This window comes from Ascaphus truei, chromosome 2, assembly GCF_040206685.1.
Source record: "Ascaphus truei isolate aAscTru1 chromosome 2, aAscTru1.hap1, whole genome shotgun sequence".
Classification (NCBI taxonomy): domain Eukaryota; kingdom Metazoa; phylum Chordata; class Amphibia; order Anura; family Ascaphidae; genus Ascaphus; species Ascaphus truei.
Window position 1 is genome coordinate 469,911,399 of NC_134484.1, and position 24,350 is coordinate 469,935,748.

General features: G+C 49.2%; 1 protein-coding gene across 1 annotated transcript in view; it reads left to right on the forward strand.

Moving 5' to 3' along the window:
- The first annotated feature begins 1,898 nt into the window (after nucleotides 1-1,898).
- The window catches only part of LOC142488345 (uncharacterized), a 46,763-nt gene continuing 24,311 nt past the window's right edge, over nucleotides 1,899-24,350 (forward strand). The window contains exons 1-2 of the mRNA XM_075588742.1: nucleotides 1,899-1,966; nucleotides 21,815-21,935. Coding sequence (XP_075444857.1) covers nucleotides 21,860-21,935 — 76 coding nt within the window. The 5' untranslated portion in view covers nucleotides 1,899-1,966; nucleotides 21,815-21,859. The remainder of the gene's footprint in view (nucleotides 1,967-21,814; nucleotides 21,936-24,350) is intronic.

Sequence of the window (24,350 nt, forward strand, 5' to 3'; positions counted from 1 at the left end):
CGTGTGGCAGTATTGCTTTGGTGAGTGAATCCAGGCTGCAGTAAATATCAGGGGAAGTGCTCCAGGATTGCACATGTCTGCAAGGTAAGGCAACCAGCAAACCGAGGAGCGGATTCCTTACACCGCCATCCTGGCGGCTGGAGACCATTTCCTCACCTGGAAACACCTGCCGCCACGGACACCCAGGATGCGCTGTCTCACGGCCCCGTTACGCACGCGCGGACCTTGCGCTGCCTGTCTGCCCGCCCGTGGGCTCCACATCCGTTTCCCGCTCCGGCATGCGGTAAGTGCGCTCATCCAGCCTCCCCTCTGACTCACGCCCCAGTTTCCTCCCCCGTCCTGGTGACGGACAGGATCGACGTGGGACTGACTTGCACTCCGGTCTCCGCCCCCTGACCTCAGTGACGCGCGGGTCGGCGTGCGTTCGGCCCTGCCTCCATTCCTGATCAGGTTGCATCATAGTGAACTTCCAACAAATCAGGGGAGCTCGTCTCGTAGTTATGAAATAAAGAAACACTACATAGTGTTTAGAGCGCTATTGTTAGTTTTTTTCTCATAGTGCACACCTGTGTGCACCAGCAGCCTATAGGATTCGGTTTCCTGGTTCCACCCTGGCTCTTCATTGGAGGATCTCCCTTCATATACCCTCTTGCTCCAGACACTCATTGCTGAGCATAGTCTTGTGTGACGCTGTGCCTTGCTACATTCTGTTCCTGTGTCTCCTGCCTTGCCTTGTTTGCCTTGCCTGTTGATCCTGCCGCTGCCTGACCCTGCTACGTACCTTGGACTCCGCACCCCTCTACTCCTGATCCGGATATCTACCTACCTTCCTCCAGTCTCCAATTCTGAACCTGGCTACATACCCCGAGGATCCGCTACTCTCCAATCCTGAACCTGGCTACGTACCCCGAGGATCCGATACTCTCCAATACTGAACTTGCCTACGTACCCCGACGATCCGCTACTCTCCAATCCTGATCTGGCAAGTACCCTCTACTACTCTCACGTCTATACACCTGACCTGGCTTGCACGACCAATCTACATTCTAGGCGCGCCCGCGTGGCTGTGGCTTGGCGTTACTCAATTCCCTACCTCAGCACCGCGGTCGCGCTTCGTTTGTGGTGAGCTACGCGTTACATGCAGGCAGTGGATGGGCTAATTCCTTCAAAAAGGCCATGTGTGCTTTTGCAGCCTTGGATACATTAGATGTATCCAAGGGCGGGCCTAGCAACAGCCAGAGAGTGCCAGCCTGAGAGGTGGGTACTGATAGGACCACATACTGGATGTGATGGCCTATCAGTATCCAGATCTGTCTTGTTATGAGACAGAGTTACAGTCACACCCATAGGGTATAAATACTGGTAATCTCCTAAAAGTAAGGGGTTCTCTCTCTGTCTCTCTCTCCTCCCCCTGTGGAGTGAGTACCAGCTACCCTGGGTCTCACTAGGAGGCCTAGGAGGAGAACCATTAGTATGATCAGGTCTAAGGAGAAAGCTAGGCAATGCTGTGAGATCTGTACCTGCAAATAAATACCTAAATGGAGTAGCTAGAGAAGCAGACCCCACAATCCCACTTAGGGGGGGGGGGGGGGTAAGGGCTACATATATATTCTTATAAGTGGCAGCATTAGTAACTAGCTCCCTGTATATAACATTACCACGTGCTCTGGCACAGAGAGAGGAAATAATATGGCAGGAAGTGTAAGGGAACATTCTTATTGTCCTCAGTTTGCAGCCCGGATCTTTCTATCTGTAAATCACTGAGAGATCTGATGTGTGCCAGGCTCAGGTAATCTGAGACAAAAAAAAAAAACACATATCTAATGAGGCCTTTTGGTTTTGTCCTGTGATTGGAGAAAATGATCATGTGATTTCCTGTTGCTCTCTATCCAGTCACAATGTAACAGGCACAGAAGGATTTCCATGTGAGTCTGAGGCAGTACGTAAAGTAATTAGGATACAGGAGGTAAGTAATGTATCAATAAGTTATTTCTACAGGAGGCTGGGATTCCCTTTACATTGTGTTAGTTTGTGTTATTCTCCTGTATATCACTGTGTGTGTGTGTGTGTGTCTATCTGTGTATACGGTGCTATCAGGTACAGATAGAATAATGATGAGGAGTAAGTGATGATAATTGTAGTACAGTTTGTACAATGCAGGGAAACCCAGCGGGCTGGTTATGGATCCCATGAACTAAGCACACAAAAAACACACAAAAATTCCTGCTCAGCCTACCGATATGATCAAAACTTACTAGAGTTGTGCTATCAGGGTAAAAGCACGTGAGAGAAGACCCTTGTTGGACGTACGCAGCCTCTACTAATAGTAAAAATAATTACATTTTATTAAACAAGATATACGAACATCAACACAGAATAAATTAAAATAGCGCTTGAATAGCATGAGACTCAAATACAAAAATATATGTATAAATCCCACCTCTATCCCTAACTATAGCTAGTGGACGGGATGTGGAATATAATAATCTAGCAACTGAGACACGCTGCTGTGGAGATAAGCAAGTGTATATGCAATAAATTACTGCTATTGGAACTTGCTAGTGGTGTGGGCATGATATTACTAACTATCTATACCTTGATCCACCGGTGTCAGTCGTGTTGACACAGAGAGCTAAGGTGGACAAGTTATATATATATATGTGTAGCCAGGTCCCCCCTTGCGCACTCACCCCCCTCCTTCTGTCACGCGAGCCGCGTGTTGTTTGGGGTTGCCGGGGACGCGGTCGGGCCGGTTGCCGGGGATGCGAGCGGGCCGGTTGCTGGGGCCGCGGCGGTACGCGGAGCAGGGCGCCGCCATTGCAGGATGCGCTGCGCATGCGCAGGGCGTAGGAGCGCCGGGAGGACTCCAGGGAGATCGCGCATGCGCGAGAAGGGGAGGAGAAAGCCCGCGAAGCCCTAACCTACCAAGGAAGGCTCTTTAAGAGGACTACAATTCCCATGAGCCCCAGCAGCACCCCATGTGACGCCAGGGAGCCAATAGGGCTGCAGGAGCTCCCTGCTTGCAGGGAACGGATACAATTCGCGGGGTTTTTGCAGACAGCAGTTGGTGACCGGAGCAGCTAGGGGAAAGAGGTAGGGTGCAGGGTCAGTGACTCTCTGCACTAGGCCAGCAATCCCCTAGGCCCCAGATAGCCCTGAGTCATCCCAGCTGAGTATTGTAGGGACAGGCCCTAGGTTAGGGACCCTGTCCCATTATCTATTGGCTAGTAGTGTACCACGAACATTGATCGGTTGCTGGGAAAGAGTTGGACTGTTTCCAGAGGGGGATCGCCCCTACTGGACCCTCCATTAGTGGATCCGGGTATCGTGCCAGAGATCGCCTGGATCCTTTGAGAAGTTTGCGGCAGGTCCGAGCACTGGAGTGCTCGGCAGGTAATCCACATCCCCACGTGCACCAACAAGGCCTATCACCAGACATAGTGGCTGCGCAGTCACACACACATATTGGTACATGATTTGGGTGTGCGAGACATTGGGTTGGGTGTACTGGGCACGGGGTGGGATCACTCTGGGGAGGTGTTAGCGTCCACCGTGACGCCTAGAGGTGTTAGCGTCCGCTGTGGCGCATAGAGGTTAGCGTCTGCCGCGACGCATAGAGGTTAGCGTCCGCCGTGACGCATAAAGTGTGGGCACCCGCCGTGGTGCAAGTTAGCTTAAGCGTCCTGTGTGACGCAGTAAGTGTCTCCTCTAGAGAGGGGCACAGGTTATGTAAGATGTTGTTGTTATATGTTGTGTTTCAGAAGAAGTAAAGTCACTAGGTATATATATATATATATCACTGTGTGTGAGTATTGATTGTCCTGCGAGGAACCACTCCCCCTCTGGTGGGAGCCATCGCAGGTGGAGGCGCTGCATCGTTGTAAGTTAGTATCCCTAGTATAAGTGCCCCAGGTTCCCCGTGGCGGAAGCTCAGCCCTCCTGCGAGCCAACAGGTAATTGGAGGGGGGAAAACCCGTTTTATATATATATATATATATATATATATATATATATATATATATATATATGTGTATATATGTATGTAGGCCTGTTTCCTAGTGAACACAGTCCGCTACCAAATGCTGTATAACCTGTAGGCTCGCAGGTACTGAGCCTCCGCCACGGAGAGCCTGGGGCACACGTAATAATATGAATAACCTCGTATTTGGGTGCAGCGCCTCCACCTGCAATGGCTCCCACCAGAGGGGGAGTGGTTCCTCGCAGGACAATTGTATATCACTCCACACACACACAGCATGTAAAACAACCAAATGACTTTACTCAATTAGCATGGGCAGCATATATAGTATGTATCAACCGGTGCCCCTCGCTAGAGGAGACACTAACTACCGCGTCTCGCAGGACGCTCCCACCTCCACTGGGTGATCCCACCCCGTGTCCAGTAACCCCACACAATATGTCCCCCACCCTCAAGTGAGATAGATAGGTATGGGTGACTGCGCAGCCACTATGTCCTGTGTGAATATAATATAGTATCGTTGGTGCACTTGGTGATTGTACCTGCCGAGCACTCCAGTGCCGGGGTCTGCCAAGGAGCTTCACAAAGGATCAGATGCCGACTGGAGTCAGGAATAGCCGTCCAGGGCGATCCCACCCGGATGACTGCAGCAACGGTAGCGGGGTCTGAGCCCAGACCTCTGCTAAACATGCAACTGTCTCTGAACTGGTCTCTGTAGATGTACAGTAAGGGTAACTGGAACCTGTCTGGGGCCAATCCCTATATCCGCTCCACTCTACGGGGACCCAGGGCCTAACTGGGCCGGGGTATAAGGCCTAGTATAGGGGCTGTTGGCCTCCCTACACATGGAGCTCCGTCTCCTTCCTCCTCCCGCTAGCTCTAACAACGTGCGCGCTCCGTCAAACCCTTTCTACCTTCCTCCCGATATTCTAGCCACCCGATAGGCTCCCTGGCGTCACATGGTCTCGCGGTGACTGCTGGGACTCGTAGTCCCTTGCGCTCCACCCTATAGGAACCGTCCCTCCTTCGCGGGCTTTGGCAGCTGTGCCCGCGCATGCGCGACCTCTGCTCCCTAGCCAACTCCACGCCCTGCTGTGCCTGCGCCAGCAATCAATATGGAGGCGCCCTGAAGTTGCGGAACCTCCGATACGTCTGTCCTACTGCAACCTTCCCACAATACAACAATTGAGTGCGAGAGAGGGGAGCCCGGCTACATATATATAAGGAGTGGGTGCTGTAGGCAGGATCCCCTGGTTTCTCCCCCACTTGGGATACGTAATTATACCACTTTAAGCTGTTGCTTTTTGTATGTTCTGTGACTTTTTTATACATGTACGCAGGATTGTGCTGAGCACCACGTGCATCTCAGGACTGTGTGTTAAGTGTATCTGGCTCAACATCGCTCGCAATCTGTCTCTTCAACAGGACCGATTGTCTGCATCGCTATTTAAGCTTGTTTTGGTATTACTACTGTAGCCCCGAGGTAAAATTTAGCTCCCTGACCTCCCTCCGCGCTTACCGGGTGGTCGTGGGTGCCGCCGGAGGCAGCGGTGAACCCGCCGGGAGAACGCGAGGGTGGGGGCCAGTGCAGGGAGCGGTGCAGGCTGGTTGCCGGGGACGCGATCGGGCCGTCGCTAAGGCCGCGATCGCGTTGCCACCGGCTCGGCGGCTAGGAGAGAGTGCGCCGCCATTGCGCGTAGGTTCGCGCATGCGCAGGAGGCGGCCAGCGCGCGATAGGACTCCAGGGCTAGGGAGAGGTCGCGCGAGAGTAGGGAAGAGGATAGGAAGGTTGAGGCGGCCATTAGGGGTTCGCGCATGCGCGAGGGAAGCGCGCACGCGGCCCCAATGCATTAGGCAGCCCCTGGGAACTACAATTCCCAGGAGGCTTAGGGAGGCAGAGGTCAGGTGCTCCCTAGTGGCCAATAGGGCTGAAGGAAGCTCAGCCCGGGAAAAGAGATACATTTCCCGGGCTTTGCAACAGCAGTCAGGAAGGAGCAGAGGAAGGAGTAGGAAGGGTGCAGGGAGCTCGTGGCTCCTGCATCAGGTAAGGGTTCTCCCTAGATCCCCAGGCAGGCCCCAATTCCCGGGTAAGGGTAGGGGGTAACTGAAGAGGGACGCCTTAGACTGAGGAGGGACGCCTTAGCTAGGGAGGTGACCCTTGAGTGTGGGAAGTGCTGGTTTGGTAGTGCCACAGCGGAGAGTGCTGTGGGCACTGTCAAAGAGGCACAGTGTGCTAGCAGTGGGATTGCTGCGGGATCCAGGTGGCTGTGTGTGATTGCAGCTGTCTGGGTGTGTGTCGCTGCATGTGCTGTGCGCAGTGCGTGCAGTGTGTGTGCACGGTGTGAATCCCTGCAGGCTGACAGTGTAAGCTGAATGTTGGCTGCAGGTGTGTTAGGCTGCTAGGATTAGCAGATACAGTTGAGACTGGGTAGCTAGGGGAAGGGGGGCGGTTATTGTCCACAGGCCCTAGGAGTTTTCCCCAAGCCATCCCAGGTTGCGGTTCCTCAGGGACAGGCCCTAGGTTAGGGTTGCTGTCGCTCTAGCAGTGGTTAGTGATAGGGATAGCGGCGGTTGCTGTTCCCACGCGGTTGGTGTTGCCGTGGTCCGGTTGCAGTTTCCGTTGAGCGGTGGGACCCTCGTTGGGGTCCACCGGCAGAGTACCTGGAAAGGATCAGACGGACGTCTGACCCTTTGAGAAGAAAGTTGCGGTCCCGAGCATCGGAGTGCTCGGAAGGTATCTTCATTCTTATAAAGTGCACCAACTGGGCCCTAGCTTAAATAGTGACTGCGCAGTCACCCACGACCTCCGTAGGAGTTACGAGACATTGGGTGTGGGGTGATCACAGGACACTTGGTTGGGGTACACCAGACATTGGGTTGATGTGATGCGGGTAGAGCATCTGGTTATGGTTATGTTATGTAATGTGTTATATGTGTGTTAAGTAAAGAGTTAGTATTGTTTATCTATAAGTGTTATTGTATTTCTTACTCAGGGCTATCTTCCCTCACGGGGGATCCTGGGTAAGTGGAGGCGCTGCACCAAGTAAGGGTAAGGGTTTCCCCAGGCTCCCAGCTAGCGGAGGCTCAGATCTCCTGGAGCCACACAGGTTATGCAGTACCAGTAGTCCTTTAGAGCAGGTGTGTTGCAGGTAAAGGGACCGGTTAGACCACGAGGGGCCAATGTGGGATTGGGTGGGTCGGCCGGTTCACAAAAAGGGCTACATTTGGAGGCGCTGCTGAGAGATCAGACCTGGGGTGCCCTGTACATGTTTTTGCTAAAATTGTGTCCTATTTTTGTTCCACCATGTGGGTGCTCTCAAAGCAGGAGGTCTACGCTTGGGCCTTGAAAGTAAACGTGAATCCTAACCGCGTGGTTGCTGTGGGGGCAGTCCCGGCTGGCGTGCCCTTGTTAGATGTCCAGGCGCAGGTTCGGAAGCTCCCTGGACTGTCGGGTACGTGGGTCAGAGGGCGAAGGTATGATGACACCGTGCAATGGAGTACTGTCCTGATATATGTAGGCCAGACCCTAAGCGAGGAAGATGGCCCTAAGTTCTTAAATTTGCCCGGGGGTCCGACTGATGGGTGCCCCTTTATCTACCCTGACTTGGCAGTTTCTACCTGCACCGAGAGCCCTATAGACATTGACCGTGAGCCCCACCTAAAATGGCGGCTCCCGCCAAATCCAAATGGCACGTGTGCGGCTGACTGCCAGCATGCACAGGAAAATGTTGCAACCCTTCTCCCAGGACTGGCGGGAAAGCCAGAGCCCCGCCCCCACACTGTGAGTGACTCAGAACAGAGTTTGCAACATTCCCCAAAAGACTGTGCTGCTTTTCCTCTAGAGTCCACCAGGGGGAGGGAGTGTCGTGAGCAGAAATCAGCCAATTCTGTTCCCCCTAAGGAAAGCAAGGGATGCCGAGAAAAGCACCCTTGGCTGTATAGAATCGTACGGGCCCCCCATTTAGACTTGTCAATGGTGGTGTGCCCGTGTGCATTAAGAGACTGGAAGGCGACTGGTGGCTGGGCGGACGGGTCCCCTGAGTTAGCCGTCGCCCTCACGATGACCGTGGTAGACGGGGAAGAATGCCTGCACGGCCGTCTGCATGAATGTGAGTGTCCTGTGGGTGAACTGACCCGAGGGCCCGAGTGCCCTGACTGTGCGGCGCAGTTCCTGCAACCCAAACTGCCGCAGCCTACCGAGCTGCCAGTGGGGGAGGACACTGTAGCAGAACTGGATTATTCTTTCCCTGAGAAGGAAGAGCAGGAACCTCTGAGGGCGGAACCTGCGGAGAAAGAGGCGCCTGATGGTGATACCGAGGTGGGTGAAGCCGCTACTAATTTTTCCACTTCAGCGATGGAGGTGGTGGAGGGCCCGTGTGCCCAAGTGAACTTGCCAGACGCTGAGGCGGAGCCGCTGAAGGCGGAGCTCCAGACGTCGGAACCCCAGATGTCGGTTCCAGACCCGGTTCCCGAGCAGGAACCACCGAGACCAGAACCCCAGATTCCGGAAGGCCAGGGTAAGGTGCTTGTACCCCCGCCCTTGTGTGATGAGTCCAGCGACCAACCGAGCGTGGTGATGCGCCTGCCGGCGGACCACTCCAGTGAGGTCACTGAAGCAACCGTCTCAACTGATCCAGACCATGATGTGGGCCCGTGTGCCCTGCAACTGCCAGTCCGGCCTACCACCGAGGTACCAGCGGTCCCAGGCTTGGGATCAGTACCTGCCGACAACGACGGGGGTAAGTTGACTGCCCCAGGGGTGTCGGGCGTGGGCTCCCCGGTGATCGTGGAGCCTGGTGACTCCAAAGGTAGGGTCACCCGGGCGATGGGCTCACCCCGTCATCGCGTCCTGGTGGAGGTGTCTCCCCCAGAAGATCTCTGCGGATCGTGGAACGACTCCGACCTCATCAAGGGATCCGGTGTAGCGGACCGGAGCGACACATACTCCTGCGCGAGGAGTCTCCAAGCTTGGCCTTCTCAAGAACCGGGCCTACCCGAAGACGTGGTGCCGTCCGCGGACGAAGTCACCGTTAAAGGGATTGTTGGAGCGGACAAAGACTCTGTTGAGACCGCTCTGGTAGTTGTGGCCTCTCCCAGGTGCGCGATGGAGCGCTATGTTCGCCATGTGGTGGATCGAGGAAAGAGACTGAGCCTCCCTGTCTCCCGTGAGACGAGACCGGAGGATCCGGAAAGGGTCAATACCCCGGACCCCTTACTATTTTTTCTGCGAGGGGGAGAAGGTGGGTTGGTGCAAGGGACAGGTCTTGAGATCCAAAAGACTCACAGGAGTCAAGGTGGGATACCCTCACCCAGTCTGTTAGGGGCACTCCAATCTGAAACTCAGCTGGCCTCGGGTATCCATGCGGGAATGATGTTGGGTACAAATGGGAAATTGCTTGTGTATAATGTACTGTTTACAATGCATTTTCCATTATATAACAACATGTATGGCTGCTACCCAAGCGAGGGCGTTGGGATTCTGCGGGGGGGAGAATGTAGCCCCGAGGTAAAATTTAGCTCCCTGACCTCCCTCCGCGCTCACCGGGTGGTCGTGGGTGCCGCCGGAGGCAGCGGTGAACCCGCCGGGAGAACGCGAAGGTGGGGGCCAGTGCAGGGAGCGGTGCAGGCTGGTTGCCGGGGACGTGATCGGGCCGTCGCTAAGGCCGCGATCGCGTTGCCACCGGCTCGGCGGCTAGGAGAGAGTGCGCCGCCATTGCGCGTAGGTTCGCGCATGCGCAGGAGGCGGCCAGCGCGCGATAGGACTCCAGGGCTAGGGAGAGGTCGCGCGAGAGTAGGGAAGAGGATAGGAAGGTTGAGGCGGCCATTAGGGGTTCGCGCATGCGCGAGGGAAGCACGCACGCGGCCCCAATGCATTAGGCAGCCCCTGGGAACTACAATTCCCAGGAGGCTTAGGGAGGCAGAGGTCAGGTGCTCCCTAGTGGCCAATAGGGCTGAAGGAAGCTCAGCCCGGGAAAAGAGATACATTTCCCGGGCTTTGCAACAGCAGTCAGGAAGGAGCAGAGGAAGGAGTAGGAAGGGTGCAGGGAGCTCGTGGCTCCTGCATCAGGTAAGGGTTCTCCCTAGATCCCCAGGCAGGCCCCAATTCCCGGGTAAGGGTAGGGGGTAACTGAAGAGGGAAGCCTTAGACTGAGGAGGGACGCCTTAGCTAGGGAGGTGACCCTTGAGTGTGGGAAGTGCTGGTTTGGTAGTGCCACAGCGGAGAGTGCTGTGGGCACTGTCAAAGAGGCACAGTGTGCTAGCAGTGGGATTGCTGCGGGATCCAGGTGGCTGTGTGTGATTGCAGCTGTCTGGGTGTGTGTCGCTGCATGTGCTGTGCGCAGTGCGTGCAGTGTGTGTGCACGGTGTGAATCCCTGCAGGCTGACAGTGTAAGCTGAATGTTGGCTGCAGGTGTGTTAGGCTGCTAGGATTAGCAGATACAGTTGAGACTGGGTAGCTAGGGGAAGGGGGGCGGTTATTGTCCACAGGCCCTAGGAGTTTTCCCCAAGCCATCCCAGGTTGCGGTTCCTCAGGGACAGGCCCTAGGTTAGGGTTGCTGTCGCTCTAGCAGTGGTTAGTGATAGGGATAGCGGCGGTTGCTGTTCCCACGCGGTTGGTGTTGCCGTGGTCCGGTTGCAGTTTCCGTTGAGCGGTGGGACCCTCGTTGGGGTCCACCGGCAGAGTACCTGGAAAGGATCAGACGGACGTCTGACCCTTTGAGAAGAAAGTTGCGGTCCCGAGCATCGGAGTGCTCGGAAGGTATCTTCATTCTTATAAAGTGCACCAACTGGGCCCTAGCTTAAATAGTGACTGCGCAGTCACCCACGACCTCCGTAGGAGTTACGAGACATTGGGTGTGGGGTGATCACAGGACACTTGGTTGGGGTACACCAGACATTGGGTTGATGTGATGCGGGTAGAGCATCTGGTTATGGTTATGTTATGTAATGTGTTATATGTGTGTTAAGTAAAGAGTTAGTATTGTTTATCTATAAGTGTTATTGTATTTCTTACTCAGGGCTATCTTCCCTCACGGGGGATCCTGGGTAAGTGGAGGCGCTGCACCAAGTAAGGGTAAGGGTTTCCCCAGGCTCCCAGCTAGCGGAGGCTCAGATCTCCTGGAGCCACACAGGTTATGCAGTACCAGTAGTCCTTTAGAGCAGGTGTGTTGCAGGTAAAGGGACCGGTTAGACCACGAGGGGCCAATGTGGGATTGGGTGGGTCGGCCGGTTCACAAAAAGGGCTACACTACCATTATTCTATCAGTCCCATGATACTTCATGAAGAGACTTCACTTCTATGTGAGGCTCTGGTCCCAGCTTTCCCACATTTCTTGTATACAGTATATGGGTGATTTATTCTCAGCAATTCTCTTACTGCCTCAGAGTAGCACTGTTTGTTGTTTTTCCTTAAGAAGTTGTACTATTCTTCTAGGATTTGTATTTAAGCTAGGGATATTTATCATCTATTTACCTGGCTTCTTACAGTGTTTCTATATTACATGACAGACATGCTAGCCAGCATACTGCTTTGGTTTACTAACAGGGGATCTATGCCATGTTTTTACATTTCTGTGCTATCTTTTATTCTGTTTTGTGACATCTAATTAATAAAATGTGTTTTTGATATTGCCTACGGTATACCAGAGTGCTATCTTCTTGGGCTTCTTTCTCTCCTGTTTACATATCAATTGGCCCTTTTAGCACTACTGACATACTCACAGAGTGTGTATATATATATATATATATATATATATATATATATATATATATATATATATATTTTATTGGTTATCTTTATTGTGCAGTCTTGTGGATGCGGGGTCTGTTCTCTCTCTTATCTCCCAAGCACTAAGGCACGATGCGGTATTGCTGACTCTATTTAGTGGACTGCTCCTGTGAGTGACAGTTAGTTCTAGTCTGTCTGTCCTGGGAGTTGGAGGGAAGGAGTTCTGCTCTGTCCTGGGAGCAGAGAGGAGAGGAGCTAGTCTGATGCTGGGACAACAAAGAGACTGTCCTTAGAGTTTGGAGTGTGTGAAGAGCTGAACCAGCTATAGTGGACCAATGCTCCACACCCTGCTGAGGGGTGATGGGGAGAATCAACCCCCACCCAGAGGATACCCTCTGAGGTGGGCATTGGGGGTATTGAGGTCCCCCACATACCATCCTGCTGGAGACCTTCCTGGAGGAGAGGAGTGGAGGAATACTGTTACATTTGGAAGCCTGCTGCTCAAGACTTGCTGCTGTGTGCTGCTACTGAGACAAGAGACAATAAAGACCTGTGCTGTTTTACAAAAAGACTGTGTGTGTGATCTGGAGCATTCACCCTGGGGCCAGGGTTCTTTCTCTGTAAGGGTCCTACCCCACATCCCTGGGGAATTATAGAGAATGGAGGCGCTGCACCACTAAAGAATGAAAGGCCATTACCCCAGAAGCCTGATCCTGTTATCCCCAACATCACCGCGGGAGACTCAGGCCCTCCTGTTACCAGCAGGTACGCACCACCCAGCTACATGTAGCCAGCCCTCACTACACCCTAGATATACGATCTGTGTCTGGGGGTGGAGGGGAACATGGGTTACACAATATATAGAAAGGCAGCCCTGATATGCAAAGAGGCATATATCTAAAGATAAACTGACCATACGTCCAGTTTTGAACGGGACAGTCCCGTTTTTTCACTATTTACAGACCATCCCGTCTTTCCTATCTAAAAGCCTATTTTGCCCCTTTTTCGGCTCCCTCCCCCGAGCGCTCCAAACTGTAACGCAGCCCCCCGAGCAGACACATGGATGCACTAGCGAGCATGCGCGCGCGCCCCCGCAGGTGCCGGGCAGCAGAGGATTGGACGGCTGTTTTGGAGCCTGCTGTGCCGAGCGCTCCCAACTACCCCCAACACAAAAGTCAAGTCTGTCCTGTGCCACGCTGCTCACGGAGTCCTCTCTCTGTCTGTCCTCCTGGCTGCTGTAAGTGCCTGGATCCCTGGTGTGTGAGTGTGTGTTGAATTTTGCTCTTCCTCTGTATACATCACAGCTGCTTCCCCTGCATGTTTGATTGTGTTGCATGTTGTTTTATTGTGGCATTCAGGCATTCAAGCATTTTGGTGTTAGCTAGTTATTATGCTTGCAAACATTTATGTAGTTAATCCCCCCTGTTTTCCAACAATCCATGCACACCCATATCAGTAGACTCCCGTGTGTGGCTCCTGATCTAGTGTTCTGATTTTGACTTTATCAGACATTGTTTATTATGGTCCTTATCTTACACTGAGTCTTCCTCCCTTGAGGTTCCAGGCTTGGCCCCCCACCATTTTATTTTATTTGTCCCTTGTTTTTATTCAATTCCAATAAACTTTGTTATTCTATTTGTACACCTGTGTGCTCCTTATATAGGCTGACCATATGTCCCGTTTTGAACATATATACACATATATATATTTAAAAGTGTGTGTGTGTGTGTGTGTGTGTGTGTGTGTGTGTGTGTGTGTGTGTGTGTGTGTGTGTGTGTGTGTCTTTATTAATTCCAGCAAGGAGTTTTTTAATTGGGATAAAAGTAAGAGCTTTCAACTTCGAAACGTCACTAATTGTAAAAGTCAGGGGGTGCCCAGTGCTACGTCCAAATGACAAAACATACATGGTAATAATTACAAGAAATAATGCTTCAGTACTAATAATAATGCTAATACTAATAATAATAAAATATGTTTTTTTTAGTTAGATATTTTGGCCAAAGAATCATAAGCTTGCACACCAAATCGTCAAGGTAAACCATAATAAGTGCAAGTCCTACACTGCACTGCATTCTGTTCCCTATACCTCTGTATGAGGGGGAAGAACCATAATAGATTCTTTACCTGCAGCAAGATAAGAAGATCCCCAATTAAAAAGGGGGAGGTGACGTGAGCTCTGGGGGAGGTGCCACAACCTCCATACAACTGATTCCAGTCAGAAATTAATTGTAAAAGTAGTGGAGTAATCTATTTGGCAACATGCAAGTGTGGCAAATGCTATGTTGGCAAAACATCTCGTCAACTACGGCGTCGAATTCTTGAACATCTCAGCACTATAAGAACAAATAGTGACACTCCTGTGGCGCGGCGTGTTAATCCAACGCACCAAGGCAATGTCCACCCATTACCTTTTCAAGGCATTTACTCTATCTCCTTGGGACAAAGAGGTGGAGACCTACTGTAGATAATGCTCTCCTACGCAGAGAGGCAAAGTGGATCTTCACGCTGGGGACTCAATCCCCCAGAGGTCTTAATGAAGGCTTTGCATACTCTGCTTTCCTATGAGACATAAGAGCGACTAGGTGCATTTGTTTCAATAAATGCCCGTCTTAACATGCGCACGCATTGATATATAGATGCCCTCCCTGTTTTGTAGAGTTCTGACATAACAAAGACAACTCGTGTTTTTAATTTATTTTATTGTTTTTGGTCACCTTCTCCGTGAAGGGATGCGTTGATCAATTTCTTTTAGAGGACATACAGATACTGTGGGTAGTATGTTTACCTTAAATAGTAGGCATGGTAGCAGGATATACTATGATTTGATTACCCAGGGTTACTAACTACTCACCTACACCACTATAAGAGACCAGTCATCTGTCTCTATATGCAATGAAAAACGATAGAGTCAACCAGTGCGTAGACTTCTTGCCTTTAAGATGACGTCACCCAAACAAACATGGCCGGCCTCACATGGTATGGTAGCCAATCAGAGTTTGCATAATGTATGCTTGCCTTGTTTTCATGTTTTTTGTAATTGGAATTTGCTGCTTTGTGTCCAAATGTGTTTTTAATGTACATGTAATTTTTTGAAGGTTATTTTAAAGGCTGTTTGCAATAGATTATTTATTTGGCTGATTTTTGGAAGTTAGATTTAGTCACATGGTGGTTACTTTGACATAGATTATTTTTGTGAATGGTTTGTTTTTAGGATTTCAACTGTGTAATTGATTTTGATTGTAATTGACTTGACATTGGATTAATTAATTGATGGTAATTTAATTCTGTTGATTTGCTTTGTTTGTATTTAATGATTGGTTTGTACAGTATCTTGTTTGGAATAGTTTATTTGATTTTGACCATTGCTTGGCAAAGTATACATGATGCACAGATTAATTGTATCATTTACACATTGTCAAATTGAGTGTTTTTATTAGCATTTCTTAGTTATTGATTTGGCTTGGTGCTGTTTGATATTTGGACATATTTGTATTTCGGCATGTACAGTATATCCTTAACCATTTATTTGTATATTGGTTAACAATGCATATACAGTATATATATATATATATGTATATACATACATACATACATATATACATACATACATACATACATACATACATACATGATGAAGCCACTGTACAAATAAATGGGTGAAGGGTGGGTATCGGGTCAGGGTGGCTTAACCCCTTAATGACTGTAGCGGTTAATAACCGCTAAGGTGATTAAGGGGTTAGGGGACATTAGTTTGGCTCTTTTTCTTCTTGTGTATGTAACGGGTGTTCCACCCCACCCAATCACAGATATAGTGTGGGTGAGGAGAACATACAGTGTTACCAGGTGTGGTGCGTTACCTGTTTGGCTCACAGGAGGGCTGAGCTTCCGCCATGGGGAACCTGGGGCAATTATATTAAGACTAGTAGTACTCTTGTACTCGGTGCAGCGCCTCCACCTGCGATGGTTCCTAGCATAGCAGGAATGGTTCCTCGCAGGACACATACAATAACCCACACACCGTAATGTATGATAACCAATAACGTTTACTTGTGAAACATAACACACCATAAACATGCACAGAAAGACGGGTGTCCCTCTCTAGAGGAGACACTAACTATTGCGCCTCGCAGGACGCTTTCCCAACACAGGATGATCCCACCCTGTGTCCATAAGATCCCCACCCAATGTCCCGCACTCTTGCAGAGAGAGGATATGGGTGACTGCGCAGTCACTATTAAGCTAAGGGCCCGTTGGTGCACTTGTAGAGTTAATAGTACCTGCCCGAGCACTCCCGTGCTCGGATCTCCAACTGGCTTCGCAAAGGATTACGGCGACCGAAGAACACCGTAACCACCTCCAGGACGATCCCACCCGGAGGACTGCTACAGCCGCATCGAAGAACTGCGCCCACTCGCTGCACGGTGGCGCAGCGTCTGCTGTGTCCCTATATGGTTCCTTCTAAACTACAGTGATACGCGCTGTACTATAGGCCGTCCCTACAGCACAGCAGCCTGTAATGGCTTTGGGGAAAACTCATAGGGGCCTACGGGGTAGCCTATCCTATGCAAGTGGGTCCCTGACCCCCTGCACCCGCACTACCTCCTCCCGTACTGCCCAAGTCCCCTCTACCTCACTACTAGCTAACGTATCCCAGCGCCTACAGCAACGCGCTGTAACCCACTGGGTGCCTGCAGCCAACGTGCTGCACAACACTGTGCCTGCTTCTCAGCTCCAACTAATGTAAGTGACAGGGTCCCTAGCCTGAAGGCTGTCCCTGGCAACACTCACTCTACTGGGGTACTAAGCTATCTCGGGCCTTGGGGGTTGCTGGCCTAGTACAGGGAGTCACTGACTCCTGTACCCTACCTCCTTCCCTTGGCTGCTCCTGATCTGGACTAACTAGCGTGATCCAAGTCCGCGAAATGTATCTCTTTGCTCCAGGGCAATCCTCCAGCCCTATTGGCTCCCTGGGGTCATGTGGATCTGCCCCTATGCACCCTGGGGGCTGACAGTCCTGCCCTGCACATGCGCGAGCTATCTGGCCCCTGCGCATGCGCAACGCACATAGCAATGGCGGCGCCCTGCTTACCCAGCCGTCGGGACCGCAGCAACGCGAACGTGGCCCTAGCGACGGCCCGATCGCGTCCCCGGCAACCGGCCACGTCTGGGAGGTAACGCGCTACTCCCTGCTCCGGCCCCCACCCTTGGGAGCAGCCGTCGGGTCCGTCGCTGGCTCCGCCGGCACCCGCGACCGCGCTGCTCCACAGAAGGGGGGTCTCAAGGAGCTGCTGGAGACCAGGGCTACATGTATATTTTTCAGCACCCGAGTGTATGTACGGTAAGGAAGATGAGGATGGCCTTCATCGTGGGTGCCAGACAAGGGTGAGTACAAAATGTTTTTATTGTATTTATTGTGATTAATGTATATTTAATCAGCAAATGCATTATTATCCATATGTGGATAATAGTAATTTTGCCCATTACTGTAGTGTATGTGTTAGGGGGCGGGGGTATTTTTTTTATAGTATTGTTTATTTTTGGGGGGCACACCATTGGTACCGCAGGCCCATTGACGGCCGCTGGGACCCCCGGACGCCCGTGGGGACCTTCGGACACACCCGCGGGGACACCCGGACCCCCGTAGTCCCGCGGGGATCACCCGGGGACATCCGCGGGCCTGTTGTATGGATGGTGTGCCAGCAAAAAGGTAAACAAAGAAATATTTTCTAAGTCCAGCTCCCAGGACATACTTGAAAACGAGAGGTAACTCTCAATGTATTACTTCCTGGTAAAATATTTTATAAATAAATACATTTTGTGCCTGACTTTAGCTGGCGCGTTTGTTAGGCGCGTTTTTTAAGGCCGATTCACTTAGCGCTGCTTAGTGAATCTCCTGTACTGGCAAAAAGCAGCGCAATAGCCTGATCGTGCGCATTTTGCGCCGAGGGCTGAAAAACGCCCTTTTAAGAGCGATAAAGCGCAGTTATCACTGCATAGTGAATCTCACTGCAGCCTTATCGGTCTTAAAGGGTACGTTGCGCTCTTAAAGCCACTTAACGGAGCTTAGTGAATCGGCCCCAAAGTGTCTCTTAGAATCGGTTTCAGACACCGTGTCCTGCTCTGTAATGGGTATAGTTTTATATCTGATTGGTTCTGTAGTCAGTGTGCACTATAAGCGCGTCACACATGGCAGATAAGGAAGGTACAGTGCACACCGTGCACACAGGGAGATCTCCTTACAGAAGGAAGTTACTGTAACATTTTATTAATAGTAAAAATAGATATAAGGAATAAACAAGGCAGCAATCTTCATTATAAATGTATCTAATGTGGAAGAACAAAAAAAAAACAACTCACGAGCAGTCGAACATAAAAAATACAAAACCGCTTATTTAATAGAAATCGGATAAATTTAATGAGTAACAAAAAACAATAACAAAATAAAACAGTGATGTGAACCTCACAATATGTTGCTCCTATATGGAGCCAAAATAACAGTGCATATAGTCTGCAGGTATTTCCATAGGTAATTGGAGGAAATGTGGTATAGGAAAAGCTATATCAGCTCGGCCGCCCGGTCAGAATCACGTATCAATACCCATTGAACATCCTAACGGCAAACCTGTAATACAGAATGCTGGAATAAGGCACTGTGTTTTCAGCCAAAGAGAAGTGCGAAAGTGAAAGACACAGCGTATATAGTAATATGCCAATTACAGGTATTGTATTGTATGTCTTTATTTATATAGCGCCAAAAGTGTACTCAGCGCTTCACAAAGAATACAGTACAGGGAATTTTAAAAATACAATAAGTGCAGCAAAAATCAGAAAATGGGAAAGGAAATCCCTGCCCCGAAGAGCTTACAATCTAAGAGGTTTGAGGGGAAACTTAGAGACAGCCGGTGAGGGAATAAGTGCTGTAGATGGGTGTGCTTGGCCACAATGGGTGGAATAAGTGACTGTGGGACAATAGCCATGAGTGCAGGCTATTGGGATGCTTGATTTGTTGGGCAAGTTTTAAGGTTAGTCAGTGTTAAATAAAAAGGTTAACACCATTTACAGGGGAAGAGATGGCAGGGAGCCGTGGGTGAGAGCAGGTGTGTATGTCTGGCTTCAGGCTTAGGGGAGATCCCCAGCAACAGGAAGGAGTAGATAGAGGGTGTGAATAGAGGTTTGTGTGGGTGTTTTTTTTATTGAGGGGTAAAGAAGAAGTTGTTGGGAGAGAGGTGTATAAATAATGGTGTAGTGGGGAGTGGGGAAGTTGGAGAGAACAGAGACATTCACCAAGGAGTAAGGAAACAGTAAAGAGAAAATGCAATAAGGAGGGCATAGTGAGATACAGGAGGAGAGACTTCCCAGTTATTGGTGGATAGGAAGAGTACAATTAATCACAGCTTTTAGAAAGAAAAATTCTCACCGTTGTAAAGTTGTTGTTCAGAGTCCAGATCTTCTTCAATCCTCACCTCCAATTTCAACTCCGGGATTAACTCCACACACTTTGATGTTACACACAGCCATATGGCTCACAGCCAAGGTATCCTGCCTTAAGTATTCTAAAAACACAGCCACTTGACTAACAATTAAGGGAGGGGTCTGCCTAATCAACTCAGACACACCAAATTGTTAATTACATTTTAGGACCTTGCAAATTGATAGTAGAATCCAGCTCAGACACACACCTGTTTGAAGAAATAAGTCATAATGTTAGTCCAGATATTCAGAATGCATCCATGATTAAAGATATAGATTAAGATATAGAAAGAAGACATCCAGAGATTATAACTCCAGGTTTAACTCCACACACTTAAATGTTACACAGCCAGGTGCGTATCTTTCCACGGAGGGTAACCACACGCTGATGTGGAGGTCGCGTGCATGTGGTATATAGGTGACATTTTTTCTTTTTTAATGCAAAATAACATTCAGATTAGTTTTTAATATATAAGTCCCTATACGTGCCCCTCTTAGTGTCAGTAAATCACGGTGCGCCTGTGATCGGCTTATAGAGGTTATAGGAGGAGTTAGGGTAGAAGAAAGCCAGCGCTATATTATAATGAGACGGACCAGAGTTTGTGTCTGTATCTGGTGCAGTAAAAAAGGGGCACACAAAATGATTGTGTACCAAGGAAAATTCACTTAGATGCACACCTCTCTATTCCATAAAATTTAACCTTTATTGCTAATAACTTAAAACATATATTATCGAGTGTTCGTGTAAGTGTAATAAAAATATATTAAACAAAATTAAACAGAGCAGTGACAATCCCTAAGATATATATTGCCACTCATATGCTTAATTAGCAATGAGATGGTAGGGATAGAGACTGCAAATCAGCGAGGTGGAAATAACCACCAATATCAAAAGTTAAACACAGTTTGATGAGGGAGAGCCAAATTGAATAAAAACTCTCGAAGTACATACTATGAACACATATTAATTAAGATGTTGCATTTGTCACACCACGCTGTGTATAAATAGTTGATGTATAAATATATACTTCTAATGGAGTACCACAGCATATAATTCAGCAAGGATCCACAACAATGGACCCCCACTGCTAGGGTGTAGAGCACTGTGATGATTCAATAAGCGTGTAGCATAGATGTTACATAGATAGACTAAATGCATCACCTCTCTGTGCTTGTGTGTGTGTTTGTGTGTACCGTATATTCCGGCGTATAAGACGACTTTTTAAACTAGGAAAATCTTCTCAAAAGTCGGGGGTCGTCTTATACGCCGGGTATAGTCTTATACGCCGACTGGGGGGCGTCCCTCTGCACACAGACACAAGCCCTCCTCTTCCTGTCTTTACTCCTCCAGTGTTCCGCAGCGTGGGGAGCCGAGCATGCAGTACAGTAGTACGTGTGTGTATAGTGATGTGTGTGTGTATAGTGATGTGTGTGTGTGTATAGTGATGTGTGTGTATATAGTGATGTGTGTGTATATAGTGATGTGTGTGTGTGTGTGTGTATATATAGTGATGTGTGTGTGTGTATAGTGATGTGTGTGTGTGTGTGTGTGTGTGTGTGTGTGTGTGTGTGTGTGTGTGTGTGTGTGTATGTATAGTGATGTGTGTGTGTGTGTATATAGTGGTGTGTGGGTGTGTATATATATGTATAGTGGTGTGTGTGTGCATATATATGTATATATAGTGATGTGTGTGTGTGTGTGTGTGTGTGTGTGTGTGGTGATGTGTGTGTGTGTGTGTGTGTGTATAGTGATGTGTGTGTGTGTATATAGTGATGTGTGTGTGTATATAGTGATGTGTGTGTGTGTATATATATGTATAGTGGTGTGTGTATAGTGATGTGTGTGTGTGTAATGATGTGTGTGTGTATAGTGATGTGTGTTTGTATATAGTGATGTGTGTGTGTATATAGTGATGTGTGTGTGTGTGTATATATATGTATAGTGGTGTGTGTATAGTGATGTGTGTGTGTGTGTGTGTAATGATGTGTGTGTGTATAGTGATATGTGTGTGTGTGTGTGTGTGTGTGTGTAGTGATGTGTGTATAGTGATGTGTGTGTGTGTGTATAGTGATGTGTGTGTGTGTATATAGTGATGTGTGTGTGTGTATATAGTGATGTGTGTGTGTGTATATATATATGTGTGTGTGTGTGTGTGTGTGTGTGTGTGTGTGTGTATAATGATGTGTGTGTGTGTATAGTGATGTGTGTGTATATATATATATATATATGTATAGTGGTGTGTGTGTGTGTGTGTGTGTGTGTGTGTGTGTGTGTATATATATATATGTATAGTGGTGTGTGTGTATAATGATGTGTGTGTGTGTGTGTGTATAGTGATGTGTGTGTGTATATAGTGATGTGTGTGTGTGTGTATATATGTGTGTGTGTGTGTGTGTGTGTGTGTGTGTGTGTGTGTGTGTGTGTGTGTGTGTGTGTGTGTGTGTGTGTGTGTGTGTGTGTGTGTGTGTGTGTGTATCCCAAACTCTATATTTTAACTGGAAAAGTTGGGGGGTCGTCTTATACGCCCAGTCGTCTTATACGGTATATATTTCTGCATATTTGTAGGTGTGTGTTGATAGAAATACAGTGTATGTATCTATACTTATTATTATTATTATTATTATTATGTATTTGTCAGATTTAGACCTGGAGCAGCTCCCGTACTATCTGATCCTCAGCAAACATGGACAGAGGAAAGTTCTCTCTCAGGACAGGCGGAGGAGCCCTCTCCAGAACGGTCACAGATTCGTGCTTGCTGAGTGAGTAGAGAAGATATTTTGCTTGTTTTCAAATCTGCAGGTCTTGTCCCAAATCTCGTCTGAACCCCAAATTATAGGATGGAATTAATGGTCAGTGGATTTAAGATGGTATTGTATGTCTTTATTTATATAGTGCCAAAAGTGTACTCCGCGCTTCACAAAGAATACAGTACAGGGAATTATAATAATACAATAAGTGCAGCAAAATCAGACAATAGGAAAGGAAATCCCTGCTCCAAAGAGCTTAAAATCTAAGGTTTGAGGGGAATTTACAGAGACAACAGGTGAGGGAATAATTATTAGACATTATCCACAGATACAGTAAATTGTTATAACCGCAATAACCAATAATTTGGAGTGATGGAAGCAAAACTGCTGAACCTGGCATTTGTAGCATCACAAAAACACAACATTGGCAGTACTAGACTTCAGAAGAACAAGTCTATATAGTTATGTAACGGGTATTCCCTTGCAGCTGACCCACCCAATCTCACATTGGCCCGTGTGGTCTAACCAGCCCCCATTACATGGTCGTGTCTGGTGGTGCACCTGTAGGCAACAGGTCTCCTGAGTCTCCCGCAAGATGGTGTTAGGGGATGTCATTCAGACAGGTAGCTGAGGTAGTGGGTGCGAGTCCTACCTATATCATGTGCAGCGCCTCCACCTCATCAGGATCTGTGCTTCCGCAGGGAGATGGTCCTGGTGAGGAACTCCTTCTTGGTGGTGTCATCCACTGTTGAGTAACTTCACACTCACACAGTGGGGGTATCTTTGAATAGGGCATCTTTATTGATTGTATCGATATGATAGACTGCCCCTTGCAGCTGTCAGCTTTAGCCGCACATCTCTCCGTGCTGTCCCTTTGCCAGGTACGCCCTTCCAATTGAAGTGGGATCCCCTCTCCCCGTAGGGAGATCACCCCTGTGCCAGGTCCCTGAACACAGTGTGGCCTTGACAGGCTTGATTTGGAAACCCGTGCCACTAGTTACAGAACTAGTGGGCACAAAGCTATCCTGCAATCCCTTTCACAGGAGCCAAAATACCTCACCAACAACAACCTACCTTTGACAGTGTTGTGCCTTATATACCTCAGGGGGCAGGCACATCTCTGATGTCACTAACCAGGGACTCATAGCATGTAGCCACTCCCATCCATACATAGGGCACCTCACCAGGGTGTGAGGGAAAACCTCCATAACTACTGCTGGCATTCCTGTACTTACCAGGGTTTACTGCCAGCAGAGAAGATGTCTGCAGTCCATTATTATGCATGGCTACATACTCCCCCTTGTGAATCTCCACCGTCCCGGCTGGGACCTAATTTTGGTGTACCTTACGCCAGGAAACACTGCAAAAGAACACAAAAATTAGAAATACAAAACATCGTTGGATTACATAATAATGCAACAGTATGACGCTCACTGACAAGCAGGGAGCGCTAGGCTAAACACAGACTTTCTATTCTGGCAACCTAATAGTAGTGTCGAGGGTCTGGCTTTCTCACCTCCCTTCCTGCTGCATCTGTCACCGTGACACTGTACTCCCGGGGCAGACCATGCTCATTCCTATACACTACCTTGTGCATGTAAACGCTGCCCCCGATAGTCCACACCCTCATTAACTGAGAAACTCTTTGCTCAGCTTGAGCACCCGTAATGGCACCCCCTTTATTGACAATGTAATATTCAATATCTGCCCAGAGCTACCTATCCCTGTGATCCTCGATTTCTCTCATAAGGGGTTCTGGGACATATGGGTACTCAAGCCCATGAGACCGCTTATATTTGGCCGCAATAGCTCGTTCTGCATGACAGGACCGGGTCAATTTAGCATGGCCAGCCTTCCCCGGTAACACCCATGACAGGGGCTCGTGTGGATCCACTGGATCCTCTAATCCATCTGGACCTTTTGGTGTGATGAGGCCTCGCCTAATCTTACTCCACCTATCCTGCAGCTCCTTCATGTAAGCCGCATCGTCAAACTCGCCTTTAGCCCACCAGTGATCCACCACCCCATCTCTTTCTAGAACAAATCAGGTTTGATCAATCCAGGCAACGTATCCTTCATACAAAGGCGCCCACCATCTGGTTTCCCTGAGCTCATCCTGAACTGACTAAGGATTCCTCTTCTTCGGGCAAACCCCCAGAAGATACCCCCGAGGTACCCTCAGATGGCACCGCAAGCCCCCTGTCCCGCGGCTTGTTCCCAATAGTGACGCTCATAGCGCTGGGACAGTCACTTGACACCGACACTGGTCGTGAAATCCTCCCTCCTCCCACCGTTCCATCATCGGATGTTCCCCAGTCCAGGCTCTCAGTCCGTTCTTCGGAAGTGACCCAGGAATCCCCTGACATCCCTAAGCTAGAAGATGACCCAAACGTGAAAACGACTGGGGCAGGGACTTTAGCTAAGGCC